This window comes from Lontra canadensis, unplaced genomic scaffold (genome assembly GCF_010015895.1).
Source record: "Lontra canadensis isolate GAN:19392208 unplaced genomic scaffold, GSC_riverotter_1.0 scaffold36, whole genome shotgun sequence".
NCBI classification, from domain to species: Eukaryota; Metazoa; Chordata; class Mammalia; order Carnivora; family Mustelidae; genus Lontra; species Lontra canadensis.
This window is the reverse complement of record NW_022631030.1, coordinates 16,078,892-16,102,323: the sequence shown is the minus strand read 5'-3', so window position 1 is coordinate 16,102,323 and position 23,432 is coordinate 16,078,892. Positions and strand designations below refer to the sequence as shown.

The following is a 23,432-nucleotide window of genomic DNA, read 5'->3' as shown; positions in this document are numbered from 1 at the left end:
GGGATGGCTACCCTATAGGAAGCAAGTGCAAATAGTACAATACCAAGGTCACATGAGCCATATTGTCTGAAATTCTGAGACTTTATCCTTGTTCCTACTCAAGCATGTTTCTAATGTTTCTGTCCTTCAGGAGAAGGAGGCTCTTGTGTCGGGAGATTTGTGATTGAGAATGATATCATGAGATCTCTGGGGAGGAGGGAGAAACCCACTCCCTAGCCTATAGGTTTCCAGAAGGCAGCATCTCCTTTAATCTCTGGGAGTAATAGTCCCTTCTTCCACCTCAGTCACTCTTTGTCTCCTTCATGGATGATGAGTAATGTCATTGATAAGGTGATTTGTTAGGCATCCACTGGACCTTGTCATGCCAGAATAAGACCACCTAGAAGTGAGATGGCACTCCTGATTCTCCATCAACTTCCTGCTCTACCTCTGCTTGGGGCAAAGTGTTCTCCATACCCTGGACTCTCTATTCCAATATAGCCTTTATTCCCAGGTGCAACATTTGGCCTGTAAGTGAATACCCAAGGCAAGTACTCCTACTGAGCAAGTACGGATATCTTTAGTTCACAGGGAGAAAAGCAAGAACCCATGTCATCTTTGGATGCCAAGCCCAGATTGTGGGTCAGCCTGATAGCAGTAAAGCTCGTATTTTGATCTGTTTGTGGTTCACTTGATACGATTATATTCTACTGGCCAGAATCCTCGAGAGAGATGGATGAGTGACAAGCTTTCCGAACACAACCCACAAGCACTTCTGACATCTACCTTGCCCTACACATGGCAAGGACACAGAAGCCACTGGGAGGGGACTACTCCAGACAGTTCCTTTCCTTGGCCTTATCTTGCTCTAGACGTCTGGGCAGGATTTCTAGCATATAGTCAATATGACAGCCAACCCACATCTTTTTTGAAGAATGGTACTAAGCATTTCTTACAGGGGTAAAATCTCAGTTCCTTGATAGCTTGAATGAATACTTAGTGTTGGTGAATAGGCAAGAAGCTATGGTCCAAGATGGATCAAAAAGGGTCAGAAGCATTCATATGATCATCTGGACAATGGATTCCCAATTTCCAAGTCCAGTGTTATTATGGAACATCTATAATAACCCCTCTTGCTGAGGAGCAGAGAAACGTCTGTTCTTGCTTTTCCAGAAATCCTTCTGTGTGAGCCAGATAGACTATGGGGTGCCCATGCGCTTTCCACTCCCAATGGCTTTCTCTTCTTTTCTTGCCCACTGGAGTTCTCTTTCTATTGGCCATGTCTTCAGAAAGCCATTTGCTCTGTGTGGATGACTCCTTAAATTCTTACCCCTCCTCCTTACTCTTATCTTCCTCATGTTCATTTCTTTCAAGGCACCTGCCCCCAGGTATGTGCCACTATAAGCCACCTCCTGACAGGCCTCATGGCAAAAGCTGTGACAGGTGCTGACACTTAACCTCACAAAGCAGTTTCCCTGGATAGAGTGGCAGCTTTCCGTGGCATATGAGGAGGGACAGTGAGGCTGGGACACCCAGAAGGCTACTTTTAATCATTTCAAAGGGAGACACCAGGCAGGCTTTGCTCTATATGAGGATGACTTTTTTTTGGATGATGTAAATAATCTAACAAAGGAATGGGCCTCCCTCTGAAATCATCCCTGAGGATATTTATGCAGAATAGGTGTAGATATTCCATCAGGGACAATAATCCAAAAAAAAAAATTGCATAGAAAACTAAAATCTTTGAGGTCTTTGGTGCTTAGAACTATAAAATTCTAAGGGCCTGTGTGAGGGAAAAAAAAAATCAAGCATAAGAGTGGTGGCTGAGAGATGGCTGGCATGGGGGGACAGGATGGGAAAGGGGGACAGAAAGAAGAAGAACCGGGTCAGGACGCATCTAGATTTTAGTCCGGATTTCCTATTTGGTCTCTTCATCCCTGAATGCTTACGTTGCTTCCAGCTCTAATAAATCTTTCTGGCCCACCATCTTTTACTAGAGGGATGTAAAAACAATTAGGAACTGAAAAATGAGCCTAGGGATAGAAAAATATAAACCGCTGAGTTCTAGGCTCACGAGATTGTAGACTACCCAAGGTCAAGGGCCTTGTTTTCTACATTGTCTCCGCCCAACACCCAGTGTCTAACCCAGCGCTTCTCTCATGGTACATGTGAGTAAAATGACTGCAGGTGATGTCGGGGAAAGCAGGTCACACCAGGGGTCCTTCCCTGAAGCTGTTTCTCAGTCTGCTCCTTAGTTTCTAAGACGGAGGCCCTGCTTGTGGCCATGGCTTGCTCTTTACAGTCTGTGGCTGGGTCAGGATCTGCCTCCCCGCAGAAGAAGCTCCCCGTGCACGCAGAACCATGGGGCTCACTCACACATCCTGCATCTGAGGGGTCCTGGCCTAGGGACCTCCTTCATCCCCTGATAAATGGCCCCATTTGTATTCTTGCAGATCTTAATCTCACTGCTACAGTGAATTGAACTTACCTTCTCACAAGTACTTGTCTGTGGAAAGAAATAACCCCTTTCTAAAAATATATTTCTGCCAATGATTCAGAATTCACTTCCTTTTGCTTCCAATCATGTTATATGAGGATGTCTGAATGCATAGGTCAGCCTTTGGGTTATTGGCTTTTTAAGGGACATCTCACCACAAAGCAAAACTGTGAAGCCGATTTGGGACTCCCGTTTTCATACATTTCGTTAGAGAAAATATTGTAGTCCTTTTAGCCTGTGTTTTTCCTTTAATCCCTTTTGAGTGTGTCTTCAGTGGCACCCAAGCCATCTCATTGGCACCCACCCCCATCTTTCTTTCCTTCCTCCTACCAGTACCCTATTCTTCCTCCTCCTTCTCCTTCCTCTCCTGTTCTTCCCTCAAGTTTCTTCCTGCCTGTCTTCTTTCCTCTCCCTCCACATCAGCAGTTTGTCTTCCTGGCAAACACAAGAGGATTAAAACGTTTGTTGCCTTCTGCCCCTTTGCTGCAGGATGGAGTCAGAATTTGACACTGTGACTGGAACAGGAGAGGCCAGGGAAAGCATTCGACCCTGCAGTTTCTTAGGTCTATAGGCATTTAGCAACTTCAATTTGTTCACCTGGTATTCAAAGCAGTAACAAAACTGACATCTCCATTACTTTCAGTGGGCCTAAGATGGGGAGCGGCTTCAACGCCCTCTTCCCATTTCTTAGCAAAGAAAACTGACAGCATGCACACTTCCTAGTAAGACTGTAAACACTCAGTTATCTTCAGGGGTCCAGAACCTTGACCTCAGTGCACTTGACTGAGTGCTGTACTCCGAGGAGGGTGTCTCTTGAGATGCAGGCACCACAAGGATCTCGGCATGAGAGGCGCTCAGTAAGCCTTGTTGACCAAGTGGCCACTTCGCAGACCCAGATCATTACAAATGGGTGACAAGAGTGAGCTAAGAAGAGCATGTTTTGGTGCTTTGTAGCTTCACTGCCCAGTGCGTGGGTCCCAGAGCAGCAACTTGGAGATCCTTGGATACTGGTTAGAAATGCAGAATCCCAGGCCCCACTCTAGACCTACTGAGTCAGAACCTATGTACTTTTTAGATTCCAGAGGGATGTATATGCAAATTAAAATCTGTAAAGCATTTACTTTATAGTACAAACCTGACAAAATTCATTTTCTCACTTAATGAGGTAGTATTATTGTAACGATCCCCATTTTACACGAAACGCTCTCTTCCTTCCTCCCTTTTTTGCTGTCATATAAGTGTCCCATAAAAACAACATTACAGATAAGAAAAATGCATTCCCACTTTCCAGAGGGTGGCTGTATCATCCAGTAATTCCTCCATGAAGGACCCAGGATCTGCCCTACTCCTACCTTAGGGTCCCAGCACACTGGCTTCCATCTTCTTTAAGGTGATCCTGTCCCTTTGCACAAGCCAGCACTTCTAAAGAGAATAGCATCTATAAATCTGCCTTATCAGGATCTTTAAGACGTGTGCCCGGTGTTACTATGTAGCATGGTATGGTTCTATCTTATTCTCTGCACGGAAACGGGCTCAGTGACCCTTCCTGAGGCTCCCGCCAGGACTGGTGCAGGTGGCTCTTTTGTTTGGTCAGATGCAGTGGGGTTTAATTACTTGTGGCAAATGCACTGTTGCACATTTTGAACAAATCATGGCATCTTAGTAGTAAGGAGGCACCCTTTTGATCCTGCCATACTTGTTCATTGCAGAAAAGGCAAAGTGAATCTGGGATGTTGTTTTGGTGTATTTGATTTCATTGCTGTATACTTAGATTGGCCAACCAACATCATTTCAACAAGTGAGGCAATTTTTATCCTCATAGACTTCCTGAAATAAGTGATCCCCAAACCTTCTTCAACTATGAGATTCTGTTAAATCTGAGAGAAATAAGGAAAAGAGGATGAGAAGACTTTTCTATCCCTCTAATGAATCTTGAGGAATTAAGATATGAACTAGCCTGAATGATTAAGTGTCTGCTGTGGTGGCAGGCTTATGACCAGCACCACTGCCTTGAGATCCCAGTGAACAGGGCCCACCCCAACCCCAGAGGGCGCCGTGCTCTAGAGTGTCTTCTTTGACATTTTCTAAGTCCTCCTCTGGTGCCTAGGAGCAGCCAATGCCAGAAACACTATTAAGGAGAGACACTCAGATACTAAACTGGGTGTGTGTCCTGTTCTAAGCCCCTATTAAGGAGAGACACTCAGATACTAAACTGGGTGTGTGTCCTGTTCTAAGCCCCATTTCTCCTATTCAGGATGCATTTCCAACTTCTACTCTTGGCCATTCTTTACATGGGTTCAACCAGATTCCCTGAGATCCCCAAACTCACACCTGTGGGCTTGTTTGGGGATGCAGTCCACAGGTCCAGGTTCTAGGAGGTTGGCAAAGGATTGCTCCTCCTGACAATGCAAGATTTCTTTCATGTAATTGCATGAGATTGGGCTACCAGGATGCTGCTGATGTTGGATGAATCTGATTTTTTATATAGAGAGGGGCTGTGTGAAAGATATTTTGCCAGGGGACCCACACCTGCTTGGGATGTACTTGGTAACTGATGACAGAGCCTGGGTAGTTAGGACTTGGGGTGGGGGTTGGAGGCAGGGAAGACAACAGGACCTGAAAAGCAAGTGGTCTGAGGAAATGGGCAGGGTGGGTGGAAACTCCCCAAGAGGTTAGATTTAGAGCAAAGTCAGGATGTTAAAGCACCTGCCTCCCTACGCCTTTCTCATCATCCTACACCTCACTTTCCTGCTGTTCCACATCCATGGTGGACTTAGACTTAGTTGATGGAACACCCATTGGATAGGAATATGTTTATAGGGAGGTGTGAGGGAAGCTATAATGTGTTTTTATCCTTCTGAAAACTATTTTCACTCTAATTCCTGGAACACAAAAAAGAATCAGGCAGCAGGCCTACAAGAAATTCAAATGGTTCTACTTCATCCCTGGCCTTTGTGTTGGCTGGGTTTTCACAGGAGTCTGGTGCTTTGACAAAACTGAAAACATCTGGGATTCAAGACAGAGGGTCTGTTCTCTTTGCACTGAACCACAGGAAGAGAGGTAAGGGATAAGACAAAGGAGCCAGATTGTTGTAAGACACATCATGAGGGTTGTAAACAACACACATTTTGCAACCCTACAATATTTTGATCATGAATTCCAAGCTTCACAGGTGCCTAGGAATAAAACCTCCAGAATGTCCCTCAAAATTGGGTATTAAATCCACAAGGCTGTTCTAGTGACCACGGGTCCATCATATGGGGCTACGATGTTTATCTTATGTTGTCTATCATTTATTGAGCGCCTAATACAGAGCAGTTATGAAATGTTTCCATATTCATTTTTTCTCCAGTTCATCTTCTTTAGGACACTTTGAAACCGAATCAACTGCTTTGCATCTATCTGTATTAAACTATTAAATGGTCACTTATTTGTTCTACCTGTCATTAGTTGTTTGTGTTCTGTATCCAAAGAAATTTTTTTTTTTTTTGAGACAGTGAGGTGGGGGGCAGAGGGAGAGGGAGAGAGAATCTCAAGCAGACCCCACGCCCAGCATGGAGTCCAACTAAGGGCTCAATCTCATGACCCTGAGATCATGACCTGAGCCAAAATCAAGAGCCAGATTTTTAATGGACTGAGCCACCCAGGTGCCCCATGAAGGGATTTCTACATAATGAAAAATTAAGATGCTCATGTTAACATACTCTTAAGTTATTCCCACATTTTTTATTGTATTATTGATCATGACAATTCTCTTTAAAACAATGAAGTTTAGTAATGTGCTAGGTATTTCATATGTCTTCTATTAGTTAATCTTCATCATAATCATGTCAGAAAAATAATGAAAATCTGTTCTTTTTCAAATGATCTGAAAAGTTAAAGTGAGTTAGACAAAAACACAATGACCCAAGACTCAAGCAGAGAATTTCTTTCCCCAAATGCCATATTATTTGGTCAACATGGTACCTTATAATCTTTGACTCAATGTTCAAACCTCATTTTTACAGCTTTTTGTCTTCTTTCCTCTACATGCTTATGATGTGAATACAGTTCTGTTTCTGGTTTCACAGCTTCTTGATTATTTCTTTCTCTTTCTTTCTTTCTTTCTTCCAGAAGGCCAGGGCTTTGTGAGTGAGGATGAATACCTGGAAATCTCTGACATCAAACGTGACCAGTCTGGGGAGTATGAATGCAGTGCCCTGAATGATGTCGCCGCACCTGATGTGCGGAAAGTAAAAATCACTGTAAACTGTGAGTTGACCCGTCGTCAGGAACTTTCAGGGGGAAAGAGAATATAGGGACTGAGGGAGCAAGCCGCTCATGGCAACGTCATTTTCTGATCGTCCCAAATTGTTTCCAACAGGAAAATATTGTCTCAGATTGCTTTGCCCCATGACTGTCCCCATTGCCGTTTTGCCCGTGGAGTCTACCTGTGCCCATCAGAGCTGTTAGCTAATGGGGAGAATTGTTAACTTTGAATTGGTTTCAAGGCTTAAGAAGATGCTGGGGTAAATGCAATAACCTTGAGCAGGAAACTCTTTTCCTAAAATAAATGGTTATTTAACTAGGAAGGTGGGGTGGCACAAGAAATCCATTTTCACAGCAGGAGACTAAATGTGCCTTTCATCTGTTTCATGAAATCACTCTGCATTTTCCTCCCACAGACCCTCCCTATATCTCAAAAGCCAAGAACACTGGTGTGTCCGTTGGTCAGAAAGGTATCTTGAGCTGTGAAGCCTCTGCAGTGCCTATGGCTGAATTCCAGTGGTTCAAGGAAGACACCAGGTACCTCGAAAACAAAAATCAGGCATATCTGAAGCAGAGCTGATGGATCGTTCTCCACTTGGAAAGAGAATGATAAAGCAAAGGGGAAAGATGGCAAAACCAAAATGCATTAGTCCCCTTTATAATAGAGTCTCCTTCTAGAGCCAGAAACAAACACAAAAATCAAGGAAGCTGGCCACTGGGAAAATGAACTGACCTCATTTCAGAATCGGAGGTTAGTTGTAGACATGGCAGCCCTTAGTGACTAGAAGCCAGTGAATCTCACCTTTGGAACATGAGCATCCTTTCATTTTTCCTCCTGTGGAGGCTGTGGAACTCATGTTTTGGGTCAGAGGGACTGGTTCAGATTGAGAAAAGGTGTCTGTGGGCAGAGGTTCCTGGTAGAATTCATCTCTGGTATCTTTCAGGTCCCCCCAGCATCTCTGTCTGCTATTTCACTCTATTTGTAGAACCAGACCAGCAATACCTTCTCTTATTGCAGGCTAGCCACCGGCCTGGGCAGCGTGAGGATTGAGAACAAAGGCCGCATATCCACTCTGACTTTCTTCAATGTTTCAGAAAAGGATTATGGGAACTATACTTGTGTGGCCACAAACAAGCTTGGGAACACCAACGCTAGCATCACACTGTATGGTGAGTGCTAGAAGCCTGGGTGCAGTGGGCTCAGCTATGAGGGAGAACTGTGGGACTATAGAAGGAGGAAGACTTAATCTGCTTGGCCTGTGTCCATCCATACTGCTCAATCCACCATCCTTAGAGATGAAGTACTTCTCCTTGTCATTCTCTTAAGCATGTGATATAGTGATGTTTACAAGGTAATCGATATCTCCTGGTCCATTGAAAGGCAAGGTTTGCACCTTACAAAAGGAGTAAACCCAATTCTGAACCGAGCTGAATGGTGGTTGCCATAAAGGACATAGAACCATGGAACAGTTCCAAATGTAGTACCCAACAGTCTGCGGGGATAAGTTAGAAAAAAAAAAAAAAAATTGAGATACGTTCTGTAGGAAGAGTCTATAATTCTGGGGGTTATATTTATAGATTTGAACCAAGTCAACTGCTGCCATCATGATTCTCATGTTGATTGCCATGTCATGTTCTCCTTCATCGGAGTGGATAGAGCAGTAGTCTGTGTTCTCATCAAGACAACTGTTCTGTCCACCGCTGGAGAATCAAACCCTTCTCTGAAGGTCTTTTCCTCCCGTATGGATGGAGAGGTCTCCAGAGCCCTGACTGGCTCCCTTGGAAGCCCTTATCTTTCCCTCACTCAGCCTTCCCACATTGATGTGTCCATCTCCTTGTGCCACATTTCACATCATGGGCCAGAGTCAGCTTGTTGTGATATTTCCTGTGTGTATGTATTTGTTTATTTGCTGAAATTTGGTTAGAGGTGAGTGGGATGGAAAGGTATTCATTTTCCCATGTGTATTTCAGACCCTGAACAAGCTTTCAGCATTGACATTAACTAAACTTTGTCCACCAACCATCTGAAATGTGTGATCTATGTCTTTTGTTTTCTCTCTGCATTGTGTGTGCATTGTGCTGTGTGTGTCTTAGAAATAAGCCCCTCATCAGCAGTGGCAGGTGGGTACAGCATGTTCCTTCCTTCCTCTGCCTGCCTGAATGCCTATGGTTTTGAATTAAAACCTACTTCAAAGATAGGCTTGCCTGCTCCTCCTCCTTGACTTATGTATTCTTAGTAGACTTAGTAGACTTCAGTGGGTTTGGTTTGCATAGTTTAGATAACAAGCATGTAGAATATGATGGCTTTCACGTACACACATCATTATATATTTTGGGGGAAAGGGTTTGCCCCCAAAGCAATACACTTGGACTTGGTGGCCTCTCAAATAGATGAATACTCTGCTGTTTCTGCACGCAACAGCATCAAAAGGAACCCAGCACAGAGATGAAATGGATTATCAAATGATTGTCTCCATGGGGAAGTCACCTTAGTGCGAATGTCTTATTCTTTTAGCTCAAGGCAAAAAAGAGATAATGACTTAATTCTATAAACTTCATTTTAAAAATAGAAGTACTTGGGAGTCATTATTCATAATAACAGTAATAATATCTACCATTTACCAAATATTTACTGGATTCAAGGCATTTTGTTAGTACTGTACATAGCTGGTTATTAACTCTATTTTAAAGATGAGTAAAAGGAGGACCAGTGAGGTTAAGTAACGTGGAAGTACACATACCAATGGGTAGGTGCTGGACTGGGCTCTCATCAGATCATGGATAACGAGAGTGATGGGCACGTGTGCACACTCACACAGTCATGCATGTTAGATGAAGCCGCGGCAGGTGCCTAGCTGTACTTCCACACACAGCTGCCTCACAGCCCTACATCCCTGTGCTTGATCTCAGTCACATACAAAGTGGTAACATCTGAATTTTCCAGACCTGTCATCAGCTCTATAACTGTCAGTTTTCTTAGCTCTGGATCTAGGAGGATCATGGGCCACTTTGCACTGCCCACACCTTGAGCTCTTTGACTGTTATCTCTTGGTTTTTGATAAAACTGAGGGGATAGGGTGGGATGGGTGTGATGCTCTGACTCTCACCCTGCCATTCCCCACTCAGTGGGGTCACAAGGGGTACTGAATATGGCCAAGAAAGGGAACCTAGGACTGAAACCAGATAATCTAGTTTCTTGTGCCTCCCTACCACTAATGAAAGAGGCATGCCACAGCAGGTAACAACAGCAAATGTGTATTAAGACTGGACTAGCCTTATAGGGCTGACCTAACAAGGTATCATTGACTGGGTGGCTTCAACAATGGAAATGCTTTTCCTCAGAATTCTGGAGGCCAGGAGTCCAGCATCAAGCCAGGAAGAGCTGCCATCTATTTTTGATGAGGGCTCTCTTCCTGCCTTGTAGATGACCACTTTGAGCTCACATGGCATTTCTTCTAAGTAGGTGTGGAATATGGAGAGACACAGATAGCAATGGCAGAGGCAGGAGGAGAAAAACAGGGCTCTCTGGCATGGCTTCTTATTGTGACCCTAATACTATGGAATCAGGGCCCTCCTGTTATAACCTCATGTAATCTTAATTACTTCCTTATAGGCTCCATTCCAAATACGCATTGGATATTAGGTCTTCAACACATGAATGCAGGGAGATACAATCTGGTCCACAGGGAAGACACAGCTTCCTATCCCAATCCAGCCAGTCACATGTCAGCCATCTCATCTTGCTGAGCCATACTTTCCTCCTGTGTGCTACTGGGATATCAGTGCCTTCTTTAAAAGCCTGGTGAGAGGACTGGGTAGGTCTTACAGAGAGAGAGAGCCCCACAGGTGCTACGTTTAGATGCCTGACTTCGACAATATGCCAAGTCTACAGGCCTCAGTTTACCCAGCTAAAATGTGAATGATGTTTCCTGGCCTATTGCCTGTCATCGTGTATGGTCCATAAGACAGTGTTTACCACAGAGGTGTGACAAATTGAAACTTGTGTAAATGCAAGGTATTGCAGTCACTTCTGCTGCTTGCCAACACCTGGGACACAGCCCCTCTTGTTTCTGCTTTCCCTGGTATGGCTGCCAAGACTGTTGCTCAACTGAACTGTGCGTTCCTTTCTTCCAGGGTCTCTTGTGCCCTTTACTACAGCATCTCCAATCCCCGTAATCCACCCAGCCTGCTCTACCTGGTTAGTAACCACTCCCCTCTCAGCCTCCCTTCCTGAGGGAAGCCTTCCCAGACCTCTCTGAGTAGGCCAGTCCTCCACTGCAGTCTCCCGCATAATACTTTGGAAGGCCACTCTCACCAAGGTGTACTTGCAAGCATTCATTCAGCAAGTGCATGCCAGGGCTTGCCACAAGTAGTGCACTGTTCTCAATAAAGAGGACACAGGCGTGCACAACAGCTACAGTCCTTGTCCCTATAGCCTCCCCTTGCTACTTGCAATTTTACTTCCATTTCATTTATTTAGTTTGTTTCATTAAAGTCTTCCCTCCCCTTCAGTCTGTATGCTCCATAAACAAAGGGACCATGTCTGGTTTGATCCTTAGAACCTAGGACAGAGTTTCACATATAGTCGTGGGTCAGAAAAATCTTGCTGAATGACTGAACAGGTATAGAGAGATGGGAAAGGTGTGTTGGTGATGTCAGCCGCAGGAATTCAGCTGTCAGGGATGAAATATGGCAGCATGGAGTAGGGTCTATAAACTCAGAGCTTCTTTGAAGCCAGGTTGTGCTGCTCACTGGTTGAATGGCTCTGGGAAAATCAATCTCAGCTTGCCTTTTTCTTTCTTTTTTCTTTTTTTCCTTCCCATCAGTACAGGTATTTTAGAAAAGATGTCCTGTAATTGTCTGATGCTATGCCTGAGTAGAAATAGCTTAACCCAAGACCAGAGTGACATTGTCCAGTTGATCACCCCCTTCTGCTGGTCATAAGTGTTCCTTCTAATCCTCAGTATTCCTGTAATTTCGGTTAACTAGTGTTACCAACCACTTACTATGTGCAGAGGCACTGGACTAAGTGTTCTACATGTTTTGTCTCATTTAATGACTGTAGGAAGCAAGTACTATATTTATCCCAATTTTGCAGAGGATGAAATTGAGATGTTAGGCAGGTTACTCAACTCAGTGGCGTACAAATGCTTGAGCTGAGATTTAAACCTATGTATGCTGGTTCCAGTGTCTGAGCTCTGTTTCCTATTTCAGTCCAACTTATCATACTTGGCAGCCCATCATGGACGTTGGTGGACAGCCTTCCAGGTGGAAATCCATTTCAACAATTAGCCTGCTTGGACCCATTTCCCACACCAACATCTCCCCTGTTCCATCTGAATCTGAACCCATTCTGCAGGAAACACAAGGAGATATCTATATCTCTCTAGCTAGCTATCTATCTATATCTGTATTTTTCCATATCTATCTATCTATTTGAATTAGTGTTTTCATTTTTGTTGGGTAAATACCCAGTAGTGGAATTAATGGATCATATGGTAATTCTATTTTTAATTTTTTGAGGAACCTCCATACTGTTTTCCACAGTGGCTATACCAATTTGCATTTCCACCAACAGTTCATGAGGGTGCTTTAAAACAATTTAAAAAGGAAAAAATAAATCTGAACCCATTCTTTTAAAGGATGACTTTTACATTTACAACCCATAAATTCATACTTCCCAAATACACACCTCCCCCCTGCCCCACATTCCCAGGCACACGTTGGTGTTTGCCCTCAAAGACTGTATACGATTGTTTTTGGAGACCCTTTTGACTCTGCACTGTGACCCCATCACAACACATACTCATAATAGGAGTCTCACACAAACACATCTTTATCTATTTCCTACCTGCATGCAAAGAACAAGGGGAAGTGGGATGAAAGCAGTTTCAAAAGAACACATAAGACAAAACCAGTGAGACAGTGGGCTGGTGAGCGGGTTGAAGCAGGAAGTGATGGGGCAGGTGGTGAGAGTGAGCACAGGTGGGTGGGCGACATGCAGAGACAAATCAGTGGTTGGCACTGACATGAGGTGTTTCTTCCCTGCATGCCAGTTGCCGCCCCTTCAAAAGCCGCACTGACAGGATAGGTCAGGCAGGCAGAGTGCAACTCAAAGTGGCATTTTAGACTGCCTGCATGTTCCTTAGTGCCGGGCAACTGCAGGCCCTGGAAAGGTAGGAGAACATCGAGAGACCAGGAGCATGGAAAATGGTGTTCTGGTCTTGACCCTGGTTCAAACGAACTGACGCTCTGTTCTGTTTCCTGGTTGTCTGTTAAATGTAAGAACAGAACAAGATGGACTCTCAGCTGACTTCCAGCTAAGTGTTCTAAATTTAAGCAACAGTGGAGAAACCGTATTAAAGGCAGGTCTCCATAACCTCGGAAATGGTGGCAGTTAAAATGATTTTTCGATGGAAAAGCAACCCGCTCTAAGTATAAGTAAGTTTTACTGAGGGGAAGCAGCCATTTGCAGGACCACCTGGAGTGCTAGCACCTTGAAGTCCTGCCAGGCCGGCACATAGCAGAGGGAAGGCCAGGCTCAGCCTGCTGGCCCCAGCTATGCCCCCCAGGAAGCCACTCACTCTCTCAGCTTGCCAACCCACTTTGCCTCCACTGGGTCCTGAGCAAGAGGCCCCATCCCCCTGTCCTTAGAGTGCAAAGAGCGAAGATTCTGAACTTGATGACATCCGGCACTGCGGAAAGTACGATGGGCTTAATGAGCCGTATAAACGCCTGGATTACTGGAACTGGCAGGGGAGAGGGACAGAGAGTGCAAACAATGCCAGAAAGGGGGGGGGGGGTGCTGCAGAGAGAAAAACAGATTTCTCACATTTTATCTGTGAAATTATAGCGACACAAATTAGCTACATTAAAAGTTAAGTATCAGGAACAGGGACAACTGATAGGAATCTTGTCATTGCAAATGAAAATGGCAAAATATTCCAGTTAAGGCAACATCTGGGCTCTGGATTTTTTTCCTCAGGCAATGCCTCAGCCCCCCTCAGAGCAGCCAGGACTCAAGCCTACTTCAGCGGTCCCTGCAAGCCATAAGGACAGAATCTATATTTTCTTTTGCTAATGGCCTTTTCTCTAGAATAAATATACATATCAGGCTGCTCTTCAAACTGGATTTTCTTCAACGACAGGCAGCACCAACCACCTCCTCTCAGCATCCACCCTTTGCTGACTGCACCCCCAACGCCATGCAACCCACTGGTACTTGTAGGCAGAGCCTCAGAGCCCTCGCCTTTGTCTCCTACCCCACCCTACACCAACACACTTGCATCTCCGCTATCCTTCCCTACTCTTTTATTAAGAACACACCATTTCCCTGGTGCCTCCAGTGGAGACCTGAGGAGTGGGTGCGAGGAATCTGAAGACTGTCTTTAGTGTGCCCTCTGTGTACCATCCCATGTCTTCTCTTGCCTTTTCCTCCAAACCTCTGAGAGGGAGAGTCCATGTTCCCTTCCCCTTCTCCTCTAGCACCATCACGTCTCAGTCTGCCATTCTCTGGCTCCCCCTAACCCAGCTCCAGATCTCCCTTTGGCCCCTAGCACCCCCTTCTGGCTTCTGTGATACACCTGGGTAGTGACTTTCTTACCTTTCTTTGTTAGTCTGCTGCTGGCCTCTCCACCTTCTGCCCCATCAGTCTGCCCAGGGAGTGTATCACAATGAGAGAAGGGGACTTCTATGTCTTTAGGCAACCTGCAGAACAATATCTTAGTATGTTTTACATTTGCTTTGGGTGTTTTAAAAATGCAGATTCATGGGTCTTGGCCAGACCCATTCAAGCATAGTTTCCAGGAAAGGTCCCAAGAATGTGCTTTTATTTTATTTTTCAAATTTTCTATTGTGTTACATTAGTTACCATAAAATACATCGTTAGTTTTTGATGCAGTGTTCCAAGATTCATTGTTTCTGTACAACACCGAGTGCTCCATGCAGTATGTGTCTTCCTTAATACCCACCACCAGGCTCACTCATCTCCCCTACCCCCTCCCCTCTGAAATCCTCAGTTTGTTTCTCAGAGTCCACCGTCTCTCATGGTTCGTCTCCCCCTCCAATTTCCTCCAATTCACTTTTCTTTTCCTTCTCCTAATGACCTCCGTGTTACTCCTTATGTTCCACAAGTAAGTGAAACCACGTAATTGACTCTCTCTGCTTAACTTATTTCACTCAGCATAATCTCCTCCAGTCCCATCCATGTTGATGCAAAAGTTGAGTATTCATCCTTTCTGATGGCTGAGTAATATTCCATTGTATATATGGACCACATCTTCTTTCTCCATTAGTCTGTTGAAGGGCATCTTGGCTCTTTCCACAGTTTGGCTATTGTAAATACTGCTGCTATGAACATTGGGCTATATATGGTCCTTCTTTTCACTACCTCTGTATCTCTGGGCTAAATGCCCAGTAGTGCAATCGCCGGGTCATAGGGTAGCTCTATTTTTAATTTTTTGTTTTCCAAAGTGGCTGCACCAACTTCTCTTCCCACCAACAGTGTATGAGTTTCCCCTTTCTCCACATCCTCTCCAACATTTGTTGTTTCATGCCTTATTAATCTTTGCCATTCTAACTGAGAACGTGCTTTTATTTTTTTTTATTTTTATTTTTTTTAAAAGATCTTTTATTTATTTATTTGACAGAGATCACAAGTAGGCAGAGAAGCAGGTAGAGAGAGAGGAGGAAGCAGGCTCCCTGCTGAGCAGAGAGCCCGATGTAGGGCTCGATCCCAGGACCCTGAGATCATGACCTGAGCCGAAGGCAGAGGCTTTAACCCACTGAGCCACCCAGGCACCCCGAGAACGTGCTTTTAAAACAAGCTCTCCAAGGGAATCTTTTGCACACTGAAGACTTATGGTCTCTGAGCACCTCTAGCACTCTCCTGAATTCTGAGCTACAAACCACTATCCCTACCCAAATGTTCCATGGGAATTTCAGACTCAGTCTTTCTCTCTCAGGCATGCCTCTCACTCAGACATATACTTTATCTTCTCACCTCCACACTCTCATTAGAATCTGTCTGGTCATTCTGACTTCTTCCTCTCCCTTCCTCTTCTACCTGGTGGCCAATGAGTCCTAACAAACAGGACTGGACTGCCAACTAACCATTCCATTCTCACTTACATTGGGTTTGTGCCTTCAACAGTAATGTCAGTCTTTTACCGATTGCTGCATGTTTGGTGATCCCTCTCTAATCCCTTTGTCACTGTGGAACCATGTGACCTTTCCAAAACTCAGAATGAACCTGTTCATACCCTGTAGAAAACTGCCTACCAAGAAACCATTGCCTTGAAGGTTCTTCCTGCTCTGACATCCACACCCCTTTATAGACAAGGTTCTCCAACTGCCTTCTATGCACCATGCTAGACCCAGAACAGCAATTCCATGACAGATGTCAGCTTCTGACCATATTGCTTCAGGTCTTTTCATCTCTCCATCCATTCAGACTGAGTTATAAAGTTGCTAATCCTCTACCAACAAGTAGATAGGGAACTACAGTAGAATAATAGAACATAATAAGTGAAAAATCTATTAGCTATTAAGTATCACCCATACACGGTTTCAACAGCTAAGAACACTTTGAGGTTGGTACCATTATTATTGCCCCTTCCAAGAAGATCCTGGAGCCCACAGAATTCAGGTGGCAGGACTGAATTCCCACGACAGTCATTCTACCACCCACGGAAGTAACAACACCAGGTTTTGCATCAAGGTCAGTCTGATCTTAAGCACAGGTTTCTTTCTAACCCATATGTATCCTATGTCTTGCAGTATGTTGTAGGGTCACAGATGGAGGCTTTTGCCCTCTTCCCTGTCTGATAAAATGGTACTTATCTGTTAAGGTTCTACTCAATGTTACTTTGTCCATAAAGTGATTCTGAGCTCCACTGAAGAAGTACTCAACTTTCTGGCTTTCAGGGTAGCTTTTATTTTGTTTGTATTTGTTTCTGCACTTGAAGGATGTAGCCCTATAAGTTACAGTGGTTTTTGCCCAGCAAACATCTGTCAAATTAGTAAATATAATTTCCAATCAATGGGGTTATCAGGGATAGATAGCCCTCATGCAGAGCTAACCTCTCCACTAACCAAAGAAAAGCCAAATACTCGAAATAACTTGTGGTCTTCTCCCCCCAGGGAAGCCAAATTACTATTTCTCTGATACTCTCCCTTGCAATCCAGCTTCCATATGTCCTATTTGGACTTTAGGGTTCCACTCACTCTGAGCCTTTCATCTGAGCAAGACTCTATCAAACATTCCAATTCACTGTTTAGGAAGACGTTCATCAGATGATTTCTTCTTGCAGAGACATCAAAAGCCGCACGTATCTGTCCATTTCCTGCTGATAATGTATATGATTTTTATTTTCCAAATCCACCATTTAAATCCAGGTGGGAGGGAATGAATCAGAGAGAAATACTATTGCTTTTGGCTGATGACAGCAGCGTAATCATTTGTATTTTCCCCAACCTGCAAAATGTCAACACATTAGAAAAAAAAAATGCAGACATTTCACATTCCATTCCTGATGAGGTTCCTTGTCGTTCCCTCGCATCCCACCCTCCTCTATCTGAATCATTGACATCTGGCTATTAGTCTAAGCATTTAGAATGTAACACTGAGCATTCAGGGTGTGCTGATGTCAGCACACATACCAGAGCTTGTGGTTCGGCATAGACCAAAGTCTTGTCTCTTTCAAGTTTCTCATGAGCTGACAGATTTGAATTAACTTCTGATATTAACTTCTTCAGCTTTTGTCTTTGTGGTAAATACAAAACAGGGAGTGCTAAAGAGAACAAAACAAAGATGGCTGCCTTTTTTGGCCTCTTTATTCACAAGTCTTCTTGCTGCAAAGCCCTGTTAATCTTCCTTGTAAAACAACACAGTGCCATGTTTTCCACTGTAATTAAAGACAATGGAGGGAAAGTTCCCTTTGAAGGGGAATGAAGCGCCTTCATCAGCCAGCACTGCTGAAAATAGGTTTATGTTTCACCAACAAGTGTAACGCGTGCATCCTCTAATTAGATTTCTTGCTCCTCTTTTAATCACCAAGAACATCATTATCCTTTTGGTTCCTCATTAGGGAGGTCACGTAGTTCATATGCATACTTATAAAACCTATCCAAATTTCAGAACAAAACTGTATCTTCTTACACTTCAGATATTTCATTGATCTCGCTATGCTATCACCAAGTTCAACTTGCCTGTGGGGTTTTTCTTTCTTTTCTTTTTTAATGTGATCACCCTAACACCTGCTATTTGAGTAGAATTACAGTGGTACACTCTAATATTGCTGAAGAACCATGCCATATTTTCATGCAATCATGGAAAGGAAAAACCGTGACACATTTCAATACATTCATTGCCTTTTTAAGCTTCAAATCTCTTGCAAGACAAAATTTCATCAGTAAGCTCAAATATATTTGGCGGGGGCTTTGTGCTGGGTTTGGGTACTTTGATCTTCAATACGTGCCCCCCACCGAGGGTGATCTGCCACCCCTCAGATGCAGCAGCATAGTCTTACTTCCAGGATAGCTACGATGACAGGCTGCTTCTAGGTTAAGCCCTCCATCAAATTGCTTCTTAAAAATCTAATGTTTAGTATATTTAATTTAGCAAAATAAGTTGCCTCTCCACAATGGACTTTATTTTATTTATTTGTTTGTTTCTTATTTCCTTCTCTTAACCCTGCTAAGCCACCTGGCCATAAATCTTCCCTCTGGCCCAGAGTACACACACCAATTGACCTTCATGCCATTTACCATTTCTGGAATTTATCTCTTGATCTCTCTTTTCTTTCTATATGCTGAAGATCAAAAGTGTTTTTGTCTGCGTACCTGTCCCCAAGGCATTTTGTCATTGTCATTTACAGTTTGTTTTGTGGCTTTGCATCATCATTTCAGCTTTTACTCTCAGGGACGCTCCACTTCAGGCATGAAGGAAACAGTGTGTAGTGTTGAAAGGGTAGAGGAGGGACTGGATTGAGGAAAAGGGCAAAAATACACATTCTTACTCCCAATTTATCCCTGGCAAATATCTAATTAAACCTGATATTTGTACTGGCCATTCTAATTGAACTGAGTCACTGTTAACAGTAAAAATGATTCCTTAAATGTGGCAATTGCCCAGAGAAAGAGTTGGGCCTCTAAATACACTTTCTTCCTTAGGAAGCTATTGCCTGTGGTTAGTAGCTATTTCAGGTCTTTTAAGGAGTGACCAGGTCACTTGCTTGCTCACCATAGCCAAGTTTGCTTTCAGCTGGTGTTTGGCAATTGTCCTTGAGGACCTACTATTCCACAGGGTTTCTGTTTAAAGCAGGATGTTCACAAAAGATCCTTTTAAGGATCAGGAGTTATTGCCCTGGTTCTAATTTACCTCCTACTTATTTATCCTTTACTTCTACTCAGTGATCTTACACATCATCTTAACTATCTTCAAGGTAATCCTACAAGAGGAAATGAAACTACCCCTCCCCATTTTATACATTAAAAAAAAAAAGCTGTTTCAGAGTTGAATGTCTTGTCCAAAGTCATACTGCTAGTGAGTCCCAGAGGGAGAATTCAAGTTCAGTCTGCTCTATTGAATTTAATTCTCCTAACACACAAAATAAGAAGGGTGTTCCTGAGATGAAAAGGATGCTGGTGATTTGTTCCAAATGGCTTTCTTCTCAGAATCTGGGAGCATTTAAAAAATTTCCTTTCTTACTTCCTTTTTTCCTTCCTCCCTTCCTTCTCTGTCCCCCACTTCCTTCCATTGTTTGTTAACTGATTGAGACTAGAAGAAATGTTATTCCAGTTTCTATTAAAGTGTAAGCTCTATGAAAGCAGAGACTGTGTCGCCCTTTCTCTCTGAAAACAGAGACTGGTCACAACAGCTTCCCAATCAATACTTGCGGAGTGAATGGCCCTGGGTCTCTGAGGCTAGTGTGGGGTCCCTTACCCTTGCAAGACTGGTCCTTTGCCCTTGAACCTTGCTTAGGAAGGAGCTTAGATCTGGATGTCTCCATCATTCTACTGGATGCCCTATATCTTCCCAATCTCACCTAATGGCCAACAGCATCACTCAGCAACAAACCCCTTATCTCATGATCTCACTTCTTCTTTCTGTCACCAGCAAAACCTCACCTAGGGTTCAAAATATTTGGCAAATATTAAAATAAGCATATATTAGCTTTAACTAAGAAGTGGAAGGTGGAGGGTGTGGAAGCTCCACAGAGGTGTTTCCCATGATCACATGACTACAATGTACCAGGTACTGTACTAATCACTCTACTCTTTATCCTGTAAACTCAGTATTATTGCCTCTATTTTCAGTAAGAAAACTGAAAGTACTTTGTATGAGATCACATAGTTGGCAGGCCACAGAGTCAAGATTTAAACCCATATTGGTCTGACTCCAAAGTTGCTAAGATTAGTACATTTTTGCAGTGGTCATGGACTTTATCCCAAAGAATGTTTGGGCTGCAAAGGCAAGAGAGCAACACAAGGGGTACAGATGCATACAAAACCTTCCTTAAGGTTCATAGGAGACATACACTCTACCTGTTCATTCAGGGACATGGCTTCTTAGACATTCAGTCTCATCTTTCCTTCACACCCTTGTCCTTCATCTAGATGCATTTCAGGGTTAGTGTTCTACAGCATAACACACAATTGAAAATTCACTTCGTATTTCCAAGTTCTGGATTCTAAATTTGAGATAAGAACTAACTTTCTCCCTATTTCCACTAAGAAGGAGGGGGAAGAGGAAAAGTAAGGGGTGGGGGAGGAGGAAGAAGAGGAAAGCACCACTTGAATTCTGACCATGTTTATTGAAATTAAAGCTAGTATTATCTTGGGTACCAAGTTAATGTCGCTGTTGTTACTTGAAGAAACCAAGGTATAGGAAAACCATAGTCAGCTTGATATCTTGAGGGTGTGTGTTCAAGCTTTAGGACTACCACTGTTCAGCTCAGCTCACTGTTCCTCCAGTAGCATGTCCTTCCTTTAACAGATTCATTGAGCTAACTTTTGCAAAAGCCTCCTACCAGCCCAAGGGACCAAAAGTGAGCCCCAAGTATTTGTGGAAACACTCCAATTAGCTGAACAGTGGTAATCTATATTAAAGCACAAAGAAGCCTATGACCAATCAGGTGAGTGGCCTTACAATACAGAAACCCTAAGGGAGAGACACAAACTAAATGCTTTCTTTTCCTTATTAATTGTACCATCAGGGTTACTGCAATGATGTAATTAAAAAATCAGTTCATAGCTGACAGTTTATATCTCACATTCCTCCAACCTAGAGAATGGTACACAGATATGAGCCTCACTTCCTGTGCTGAACAAAATCCAGGAACCCTCTTATAGGTCCCTTGGTGTCCTGGCATTTAGCCCAGCTGCCAAATCTCAAATGTGTGCAGGATCCATATGAGGAAAGAGATGTTCATTTTAATCTCTAGTATATTGGATTACATTACCTCGTTGGTCAGAGTAGCTCAGACATTGCTCATAGACTGACTGACTAAAGGCACTTTGGCATTAAATTGCCATATTGTCTGATACATTAAAGCAGGGCTCCTCATATTGGCTAAAGAATAAAGCTTCTTAAAGCTGCACAGAAAGAGTGACCACAGAAAAAAAAAATTGGGGGGCCCAGAAATGCTTGGTGCCCTCTTGCTCTCAGGAGATGACATGCTGAGATGCAAAAACCCAGAGTGGTGATGGTTTTGCACCAACTGGAAAGGGCCATCTGGCTGCTCACCAGCTGTCCCTTATAGTACCAGATGTAGTTTCTGTTCCTACAATAACTCAAAATGCTAATAGGAGAAGAGCCTTAGGGGTCATCAATCCCAACCGCCTCTCCTTTTGTAGATGGGAGAACCAAGGCCAGAGAGGGGATACCATTCATCTAGGGAGCAGCAGAATCACAGAGAAATTGGGTCTCCAGATTCCTAGCCAATTATTCTTCTCACTAGGTGTTGTTGTGTCTTTGGAAAATATGCACAAATGGTCATTTTCCACAGAAAGGAAGTCAAGTTGTAACAATCCAGGGTATAGACTTTGTAGACAGAGTCACTCAGTTCTAATCCAGCCGCAGATAAGTTGGGTAACCATAGCAAAGCACTTAACTGTTCTGGTCTTTAGTTTCTCCATTTATAAGATGAGAATGGCAGTAGTACACAGCTCATAGCATTTTGTGAAGATTAAATGAGTTAATATATGTTTAACATTTAGAATCACACTTGCCACATGGGGCACCTGGGTTGCTCAGTGGCTTAAGCCTCTGCCTTGAGCTCAGGTCATGGTCTCAGGGTCCTGGGATCAAGCCCCGCATCGGGCTCTCCACTCGGCGGGGAGCCTGCTTCCCCTCTCTTTCTGCCTGCCTCTCTGCCTACTTGTGACCTCTCTCCCTCTGTCAAATAAATAAATAATCTTAAAAAAAAAAAAAAAAAAGAATCACACTTGCCACAGAGAGAGCACAACGTAAATACATGTTACCATCATCATCCTAAGCAAGCCGAGCACTCTTTATGTCTGCTAAGTCACCCTCACGGTTTCTACTCTATGGAACACTCCAGAACTGAAGTTTAACTGTGGCTATAAACCTCTGCCTGATCAGTAATGAACATCTTATTGCAACTGCCACACACCACCAGAAAGACTCATTTCTCTTTATGATTCTGCTTCCTTCTCTCTCTGTACCTCACCCTTCATGCTTTGCCTTCCCCATATACTGCTTTGTTCTTCTTTGTTTTAGCGATATCCAACCTTCTGCTGGTAGCATGACATCCAAAGAAATGCTTAAATACACTGGTAGAACTTGGAACAAAGTGATTCCTACACTGAAGAACTTATTAGGCCTTCAGTTGTTTCTTAATAATATCAATATCATGAATTAGACAAAGAAATACATATAATTAGTTTAATGTATATTCTCTTTTTTTTAATCTATCTATCTTCTTTAAAAGGTAAGTGATTTAGATGTTCTAATGAGTTCATAAAGAAATAAGCAATACAGATTTGTTAGACATGTATGTTTCTATAAAAGTATTTATCTATCTATATCAATATCTATTTACTGACAGAGAGAGCTAGATACTTTAAAGGAAACATATGCTTTACCAGTCTGCATTGGTCATTTCTTTATGGACTCATTAGAATATCTAAATCATTTATCTTTTGAGGAAGATAATATAGAGAATTACCTTGAGCTCCAGCTTAGGCATTTTTCAACTCAGTACATTCTATAAGCCAGTATGGTTCCTTAAGATATATTTCTTGACTGGTGGAGGCCCCAGAGTCAGGCTACTTTCATAAATATGTATGAAGCCTTCATGGGGATGATAGCACTGGGCTTGTGCCTGGATCCTGCCCTTGTCTGTGAATATTCTATAACAAAAATGCAGAGGACAATGAGCCAGACTCTCAAGCCATCAAAAAATGTGAAATTTTAGTCAATAGAATTGTATACACTGGAAATCTGAGGAAGAAAAGGTATCCATGTGGGAATTCCTGGACTTGGAACAGTTCTGTGCTCATTGCTGAAGTGAGAAGCTTATACTTCCCCAAGAAGAAGGTTAGCATCAGTCTCTTCCTAGGCAAGGCAGGGATCCACACCATCACACTGACAAGCAAGCTGAATGACTACAGTTCTGTCTTGAGGAGAACCCTGCACCATTTTTTCTTCTTAAATTAATCATACTTATTTTCATTAAGCCAGTTT

At 43.2% G+C, this 23,432-nt stretch overlaps 1 protein-coding gene across 6 annotated transcripts in view; it reads left to right on the top strand.

The window, feature by feature from the left end:
- The window catches only part of OPCML (opioid binding protein/cell adhesion molecule like), a 1,077,798-nt gene that overhangs the window by 1,050,635 nt on the left and 3,731 nt on the right, over positions 1 to 23,432 (top strand). For 3 of the 6 annotated variants that reach the window (XM_032868960.1, XM_032868964.1, XM_032868958.1), the window contains 4 exons: positions 6,590 to 6,727; positions 7,141 to 7,261; positions 7,743 to 7,894; positions 8,819 to 8,845. In XM_032868960.1, coding sequence (XP_032724851.1) covers positions 6,590 to 6,727; positions 7,141 to 7,261; positions 7,743 to 7,894; positions 8,819 to 8,845 — 438 coding nt within the window. The remainder of the gene's footprint in view (positions 1 to 6,589; positions 6,728 to 7,140; positions 7,262 to 7,742; positions 7,895 to 8,818; positions 8,846 to 23,432) is intronic. The other 3 variants (XM_032868959.1, XM_032868962.1, XM_032868961.1) reach the window with 3 other exon arrangements.